We start from the raw sequence: 8905 nt of genomic DNA, 5'->3' as shown, positions 1-8905 counted from the left end.
AGTGGTAGAGATACAAAGGGTGGTAGAAGTTTGGAATTCTCTTCTGAAAATGACAATTGATGCTCAATTACTGGTTAATGTTAAGCGGGAGATTGATAGATTTCTGTCAACAAAGGTATTAAGGGATATGGGGCAAAGGCAGGTAAATGGAGTTCAGTCACAAATCAGGCATGATCTCATTGAATGGTGGGTGGAACAGGTTTGTGGGCTAAATGACCTCCTCCTGTTCCTATGTTCCTATCTTCCTACAGATGGGTAACTGATTATAATGGGCTGCGTAGGCACAGCCGAAAGGAACAGTCCTTAGTATCGAATCAAGTAATGCCAGCATACCTCTAACTTCCAAAGTGTTCAACGAAACATCCATATCTAGCAGGGATGGAAGCAGATCTTGGATGTACAGGGCAGGTGAATACAAATATTATAGTTACTGATCTTTTTAAGGCCCTGAACTTTTGTGCATGCATATAGTGTGCATAGAGAATTGGCATGGCTGTGCTGTTAACCTATCTCTGACCCACGTTTCCTTCAATTACTAGCTAGTGTAGTGTAATGATATGCATTGATTCTTTGTACTATGACACAACCATAACTTGAATTTATATCACGATTTTTACGTAGTAAAAAATCTTCACAGGAGTGTGATCAAACACAATCGGATACCGAGCCACATAAGGAGACATCAGAACAGATGATCAAAAACTTGGCCAAAGTGGTAGGTTTTAAGGAGAGACTTTAAGGAGGAGAGCGAAGTGGAGAGGTTTAGGGTGGGAATTCCAGAACTTAGGGCCCAGGCAGCTGAAGGTATGGCCACCAATGGTAGAGCAATTAAAATTGTGTATTTTCAAGAGACCAGAGTTCAACAGTGCAGGTATCACGGAGGGTTGTAGGGCTGGAAGAGGAGTAGTAGAGGTGTAAAAGTGTTTCCCAATTTCACTCTTGAAAGTCTTGGTTCTAACTTTGTCCCCTAGTCTTCTTCAGTCGTGTTTTTTTATAAGTTGAGATAAACTCCTTATTTTTTTCCCATTTCCCAGACCCGACACGAACAATGGATCTCTGACCTATCGCTGATTCTCCTAAATTTCCTAAAATTATGTGCTTTGGAATCCATGAGAGTAGTAATTGGGATTGGTCTATGTGCTTATCTCAGCTGTTGTTGGGGTTATTATGTCTCTTGCATGTCAGTAATGATTCACAATTCTAATTTTAACTTTGTAATTCTGTTCACCGCCAAAGGTGGAATATTTGTTGGCAGCATTCCCGAATATCCCTGCTCTGCCAGAACTCCCACCGATTTTCTTGTTCTGCCTACTTGTTCTACTTTCTTGTTCTTCTTGATATTTCCTCATTTTCCACGCAGTACTTCTTCCCTTTTCCACAATCTTTGTTTGCTATTTCCATTTATCTGCACTTTCCATCTTCTCCACCAATTATCTCTGCTTTAACCACACTTTCATGGAAATCAAAAGCAAAATATTGCACGTTCTGAACCAAGGGTGTAGGTTCAAGTCCCACTCCAGGATGCGAGCACAAACATCTAGGACAACACTCCCAGCGCAGTATTGAGGGAGTGCTGCACTGTCGGAGGGTCAGTACTGAGGGAGCGCTGCACAGTCAGAGGGTCAGTACTGAGGGAGATGTACATTGTCGGAGGGTCAGTATGAGGGAGTGCTGCACTGTCAGAGGGTCAGTACTGAGGGAGTGCCGCACTGTCAGCGGGTCAGTTCTGAGGGAGTGCTGCACTGTCGGAGGGTCAGTATTGAGGGAGTGCTGCACTGTCAGAGGGTCAGTATTGAGGGAGTGCTGCATTGTCAGAGGGTCAGTACTGAGGGAGTGCTGCACTGTCGGAGGGTCAGTTTTGAGGGAGTGCTGCACTGTCAGAGGGTCAGTACTGAGGGAGTGCTGCACTGTCGGAGGGTCAGTACTGAGGGAGTGCTGCACTGTCGGAGGGTCAGTATTGAGGGAGTGCTGCACTGTCAGAGGGTCAATATTGAGGGAGCGCTGCACTGTCAGAGGGTCAGTATTGAGGGAGTGCTGCACTGTTGGAGGGCCAGTACTGAGGGAGTGCTGCACTTTCGGAGGGTCAGTATTGAGGGAGTGCTGCACTGTTGGAGGGTCAGTACTGAGGGAGCGCTGCACTGTCGGAGGGTCAGTACTGAGGGAGTGCTGCACTGTTGGAGGGTCAGTATTGAGGGAGTGCTGCACTGTTGGAGGGTCAGTACTGAGGGAGTGCTGCACTGTCAGAGGATCAGTACTGAGGGAGCGCCGCACTGTCGGAGGGTCAGTACTGAGGGAGTGCTGCACTGTCAGAGGATCAGTACTGAGGGAGTACCGCACTGTCGGAGGGTCAGTACTGAGGGAGTGCTGCACTGTCATAGATGCCATCTTTCTGGTGAGACTTTACATTTTCTCAGGTGGACACAAAAGATTCCATGGCACTATTTTGAAGAAGAGCAGGGGAATTCTCTCCGACGTTCTGGCCAATATTTTTCCCTCTAAAAAAAGCAGTTTATCTTGTCATTTTATGTTACAACTCTGAAAGCTCTGGTTAAACTCCATCTGGAGTAGTTGCATTCAGTTCTGGACACCTCACCTCAGGATGGATATATTGGCCTTGGTGGGAGAGCAGTAGGTTCACCAGAATGATACCGAGGCTAAAAGTGTTAACTTATGAAGGCAAGTTGCATAGACTAGACTTGTATTCTCTTGAGTATTGAAGATTAAGAGGTGACCTAATCAAGGTGTTTATGATAATTAAAGGATTTGATATGGAGATAGAGAGAAACTATTTCCTCTGTTGGAGGAGAGCCCACATTAAAATTAGAGTCAGGCCATTCAGGGGTCATTAAGAAGCACACCTTCACACAAAGGGTAGTGGAAATCTGGCACTCTCTTCACCAAAAGAATGGTGAGAGTGGGCATCAATTGAAATTGGATATTAAGGGTTACAGAACCAAAGCGGGTAGATAGAGTTGTTATAGATCAGCCATGATCAAACTGACTGGCATAACAGGCTTGAGGGGCTGAATGGCCTCCTCCTGTTCCAAAGTTGAGACAGAGATGGACAATTATCCCTCTGGTCTCTTCCTTCCCTAAAAACGTACATACTTTGAATTTACAGCACAGAAACAGGCCATTCAGCCCAACTGGTCTATACCGGCGTTATTGCGCCATTTGAGCCTCTTCCCACCCCTCCTCATCTCACCCTATCAGCATATCCTTCTATTCCTTTCTCCCTCATGTGCTTATCCGGCTTCCCCTTTAAAAGCATCTGTGTTATTTGCCGCAGCCACTCTTCATGGTAGCGAGTTGCACATTCTCACCACTCTCTGGGTAAATGGTCAGAATGAATAAACCAATAAGCAAGATGACGTTGATTCAGCTAGCCAGTGATGTGAATATTTGTCCCTCCTCTACTCAGCCACTTATGACTCACCAGAATCACACAGTTCGGGGCAGGTGTATTAGAAAGTGCTATTAAATAGTAATTCGCAAATACTGTCAGAGGCAAATAAAATTGGCATCTATGTGAGGGATTATTATAAATTAAAGAAATTTACAGTGACTGTTAATGTTCATTAATCACCATAAAAATTAATCACCATAAAATGAATTGGATTTATTTTTAACTATCATAACTGAATTCAATCATTGCTCCGCCCTTATTTTAAAGAGCATCGTGATTAAGCTCTATGGAAAGGTCAAAATAATAAAACATCCTGTTTATTTGGATAAGGTTTTGTAGCTAAACCTTGATCTTTTACTGGTCTGAACAAGCTCATAAAAGGATTTAAAAGGATAAGTAACTGGAGTACGTCAGCACAATAAACCTGAACATTAAGTTGAAGGTAAGAGATCCATTGTTTCTTTTCTTGATGTGGGAGGAGCCTGCGATGGAATAGCAAACTATGGTTGCACAGTAAAGGATATTGTCTGCCAAAATTAAACTGTACCATAAGAACATCATGAGAAATAGGAGCAGGATTAGGCAATAGGGTCCCTCGAGCCTGCTACACCATTCGATAAGATCATGGCTGATCTGATTGTGACCTCAACTCCACTTTCCTGTCTACCCCTTATAACCTTTGCCTCCCTTGTCAATCAAGAATCTATCTAACCCAGCCTTAAAAACATTCAATGACCCAGCCTCCACCGCTCTCTGGGGAAGAGAATTCCACAGACTAATGACCCTCTGAGAGAAAAAATTTCTCCTCATCTCAGTCTTAAATGGGAAACCTCTAATTTTAAACTCCGTCCCCTGGTTCTAGTCTCTCCCGTAAGGGGAAACATCTTCTCACATCCACCCTGTCAAGTCCCCTCAGGGTCTTATATGTTTCAATAAGATCATCTCTCATTCTTCTAAACTCCAATGGATACAGTCTCAGCCTGTCCAACCTTCCAGCATAAGATAACCCATTCATCCCAGGAATCAGTCGAGTGAACCTTCTCTGAACTGTTTCTAATGCAATTATATCCTTTCTTAAGTAAAGAGACCAAAACTGTACGCAGTGCTCCAGATGTGGTCTCACCAACGCCCTGTATGACTGTAGCAACACTTCCCTACCTTTATACTCAATTCCCCTTGCAATAAACGACAACATTCTATTTGCCTTCCTAATCACTGTACCTGCACACTAACCTTTTGTGATTCATGTACCAGGACACCCAGATCCCTCTGTATTGTATAGTTCTGCAATCTTTCTCCATTTAAATAATATCCTGCTTTTCTATTCTTCCGACATTATACTCCATCTGTCATATTTTTGCCTACTTACTTAACCTATCTATATCCCTTCACAGACTTCTTATGTCCTCTTCTCAACTTACTCTCTGACCTATCTTTGTGTCATCAACAAATTTAGCAACCAAACATTCTGTCCCTTCATCCAAGTCATTGATATAGATTGATAAAGACTGATCTCTGTGGCACTCCGTTAGTTACAGCTTGCCAACCTGAAAATGACCCAATTATCCCTGCTCTTTTTCCTGTTAGCTAACCAATCATCTGTCCATGCTAATATGTTACCCATCACACTACCCCACCACCTTCCCCACCACCACCCCACCAAAACATGCACACATGTGCTCTTATTTTGTGTTGTAACCTTTGATGTGGCACCTTGTCAAATGCCTTTTGGAAATCCAGGTATACCACATCTACAGGTTCCCCTTTATCCATGTTGCTTATTACTTCTTCAAAGAACTCTAATAAATTAGTCAAACAAGATTTCCCTTTCACAAAACCATGTTAACTCTGCCTGATCACATTAATATTTTCTAAGTGCCCTGCTATAACCTACTTAATAATAGATTCTAGCATTTTCCCTATGACAAATGTTAGGCTAACTGGCCTGCAGTTTCCTGCTTTCTGTCTCCTTCCTTTCTTGAATAGAGGAGATACATCCGCTATTTTCCAATCTGATGGGACCTTTCCGGAATCTAGGGAATTTTGGAAAATTACAACCAATGTATCAACTATCTCAGCAGCCACTTCTTTTAAGACCCTAGGATGCAAGCCATCAGGTCCTGGGGACTTGTCAGCCTTTAGTTCGAATAGTTTTTTCAGAACCAGTTCCCGGGTGATTGTAATTATTTTAAGTTGCTCCCTCCCTTTCACCTCTTTTTTTAAAATTCGTTTATGGGATTTGGACATCGCTGGCCAGGCCAGCATTTATTGCCCATCCCTAAATGCCTTTGAGGAGGTGATGGTGAGCTGCCTTCTTGAACTTCTGCATTCCATGTGGGGTAGGTACTCCCACAGCGCTGTTCGGAAGGGAGTTCCAGGATTTTGACCCAGAGACAGTGAAGGAACGGTGATATAGTTCCAAGTCAGGATAGTGTGGGCTTGGAGAGGAACTTGCAGGTGGTGGTGTTCCCATGTATCTGCTGCCCTTGTCCTTTGAGGTGGTAGAGGTCGTGGGTTTGGAAGGTGCTGTCTAAGTGCCTTGGTGCATTGCTGCAGTGCACCTTGTAGATGACACACACTGCTGCTACTGTGCGTTGGTGGTGGAGGGAGTGAATGTTGAAGGTGGTGGATGGGGCGCCAATCAAGCGGGCTGCTTTGTGACACCAGGGATGGTGTCAAGATTCTTGAGTGTTGTTCGAGCTGCACCCATCCAGGCAAGTGGAGAGTATTCCATCACACTCCTGACTTGTGCCTTGTAGATGGTGGACAGGCTTTGGGGAGTCAGGAGGTGAGTTACTCGTCACAGGATTCCTAGCCTCTGACATGTTTTGTGGCTACTCCAGTTCAGTTTCTGATCAATGGTGACCCCAGGATGTTGATAGTGGGGGATTCAGTGACGGTAATGCCATTGAATGTCAATGGAAGATGGTTAGATTTTCTCTTGTTGAGATAGTCATTGCCTGACGTGTGTGGTTGCAGTTCCTTGGTTGGAAGAATAAGGAGAAGCAATATGAATTAAATGATACAATTTTAAAGAGGGTGATGAAACAGGAACTCGGGGTTAACATATACAAATCTCGGTAGGTGGAAGGACAAGTTGGGTAGGCTGTTAAAAAAAGCATATGGGGTCCTTGGCTTTATTAGTATAGGAATGGAGTACAAAAGCAAGGAAGTTTGTTTTACAAAACACTAATTAGACCTTTCTGGAGTATCGTGCTCAGTTCTGTGCACTGCACTTCAGGAAGGATGTCAAGGCCTTTGAGAGAGTGCAGAGGAGATTTATTAGAATGAGATGAGGGAGGAGGGACTTCAGTTTTGTGGTGAGACTGGAGAAGCTGGGATTGTTCTCCTTAGAGCAGAGAAGATTTAGAGGAGATTTAATAGAGTCATTTGAAATTATGAAGGGTTTGATGAAGTGATTAAGGAGAAACTGTTTCCATTGGCAGGAGGCTTGGTAATGAGAGGACACAGATTTAAGATAATTGGCAAAAGAATCAGAGGGGGTATGAAGGGGAATGCTTTTACGCAGCAAGTTGTTGTGATCTGGAATGCGCTGTCTGAAAGGGCGGTAGAAGCAGATTCAAAGGTAACTTTCAAAAAGGAATTGGATAAATACTTGCAAAGGTCAAAATTGCAGGGCTGTGGGGAAAGAATAGGGGAAGTGGATTAATTGGATGGCTCTACCATAGAGTTGTCATAGGTGTGACGGGCTGAATGGTCTCCTGTGCTGTATTATTCTATGATTCTATAAGCTTTAGCCCCTGAAGGTTTTAAAGCATGAGATTCCAATGTGGAGCCTCATCTTCCTTGGGTGCTCAATCATAAATTCGAGCTCACGCCGCTTACTATATTCTGACTATTCATGAGGTACACTGAGTAAAGAGGTGTTACATCAAGCCCATACGAACACAGATTAAGTGGGTATCAGAGCAAAACACAGGAATTCAGAGGAGCAAATCTATTCATTGTTAGGGCAGGAAGCGATGGACACTTTTAACAACATCATACATCATTTAGTCAGAATATTATTGTTATAAACATTTAGTAAAGTTATTGCTTTATTGTGAAGTAGAAGTCAGACAGGTATTACTGATCTGTATTTGGAGTTCAGGGTCAGTGTTTTATATTGTTCAATGTGAGTCTAGTTCATCTATAATTTGATAGTTATCTGTTATAGTAATACAATATAAGAATTTATGAGTATCTCTTCTATATTCCATATAAAGTACAAACAGCTCCAAAACCACCTCAGATTCAGCAAAGATGAGGAAGTTACCTTCAACTATGATTGAACCTTGAGTTGGAAAGATCGAAGAGGAATCGCTAATCTGATTGAGGCTATTTTTAGCTTAAAAAATATAGGTCAAGAATACAACAGGAAGGGAACTGGTTAAACCAAGTTTGATTAAAGAATGCTGATACGGTTCGAATGCTGATACGGTTAGAATGGCAGCAAGTCCAGGTGGAGTCTTCTTCCTCACTTGGAGCCCAAGTGTACAAAAAACAGTGATGATCTTCAAAGACAGATGTCTTGCCTCCGAGGGTAGTAACTTTGTTCAAGTGGAGTTGGTCAAGTTTTCAGCCTCATTCCTGGTGCAATTACGAGATCCTCAGCAACCATGATGGGCTGAATGGCCTCTTTGTGTGCTGTCTGATTGTATAATTGCAACAGCATCTTGCATTTATGTAGCGCATTTAATGTAGCAAGACATCCCAAGGTGCCTGATAAGTGTGATATCAAAATTTGAACCGAGCTACCTAAGAAAACATCAGAATATAAGAGACAGGTTTTAAGGAGCATCTTAAAGAAGGAGAGAGTGGTAGAGAAGTGGAGAGTTTTAGGGAGAAAATCCCAGAGTTTAAGGCCCAGGCAGCTGAAGGCACAGCCATCAATGCTGCAGCGATTAAAATTGGGGATGTTCAGAACTGAAGTCCCTCATTCCTGGTCCCATTCCAGTAAATCTCATCCGCACCCTCTCCAAGGCCTTGACGTCCTTCCTAAAGTGTTGTGCCCAGAACTGGCCACAATTTCCCAGATGAGGTCTCTTGGTGATTTTGTAAAGGTTTAGTATAACTGTCACTTTATCATGCACTTGGAGAGCATTGTAAAGTTCTGAGACTTGTGTCAATCTGTGTATCTATTGCCGAATCCCCCAATATCAACATCCTAGGGGCTACCATTGACCAGAAACTGAACTGGAGTAGCCATATAAATACCGTGGCTACAAGAGCAGGTCAGAGGCTAGGAATCCTGAGGCGAGTAACTCACCTCCTGACTCCCCAAAGCCTGTCCACCATCTATAAGGCACAAGTCAGGAGTGTGATGGAATACTCTCCACTTGCCTGGATGGGTGCAGCTCCAACAACACTCAAGAAGCTCAACACCATCCAAGACCAAGCAGCCCGCTTGATTGGCACCCCATCTACAAACATTCACTCCCTCCACCACCGACGCACAGTGGCAGCAGTGTGTACCATCTACAAGATGCACTGCAGCAA

At 43.5% G+C, this 8905-nt stretch overlaps 1 protein-coding gene across 1 annotated transcript in view; it reads left to right on the top strand.

The window, feature by feature from the left end:
- Nucleotides 1-330: 330 nt before the first annotated feature.
- The window catches only part of arhgef38 (Rho guanine nucleotide exchange factor (GEF) 38), a 128335-nt gene continuing 119760 nt past the window's right edge, over nucleotides 331-8905 (top strand). The window contains exon 1 of the mRNA XM_068046469.1: nucleotides 331-408. Within this exon, the coding sequence (XP_067902570.1) occupies nucleotides 396-408 (13 nt within the window). The 5' untranslated portion in view covers nucleotides 331-395. The remainder of the gene's footprint in view (nucleotides 409-8905) is intronic.

This window comes from Heterodontus francisci, chromosome 1 (assembly GCF_036365525.1).
Source record: "Heterodontus francisci isolate sHetFra1 chromosome 1, sHetFra1.hap1, whole genome shotgun sequence".
Classification (NCBI taxonomy): Eukaryota; Metazoa; Chordata; class Chondrichthyes; order Heterodontiformes; family Heterodontidae; genus Heterodontus; species Heterodontus francisci.
Note: the sequence above shows the minus strand (reverse complement) of the source record. Positions and strands in the feature narration are given on the sequence as shown.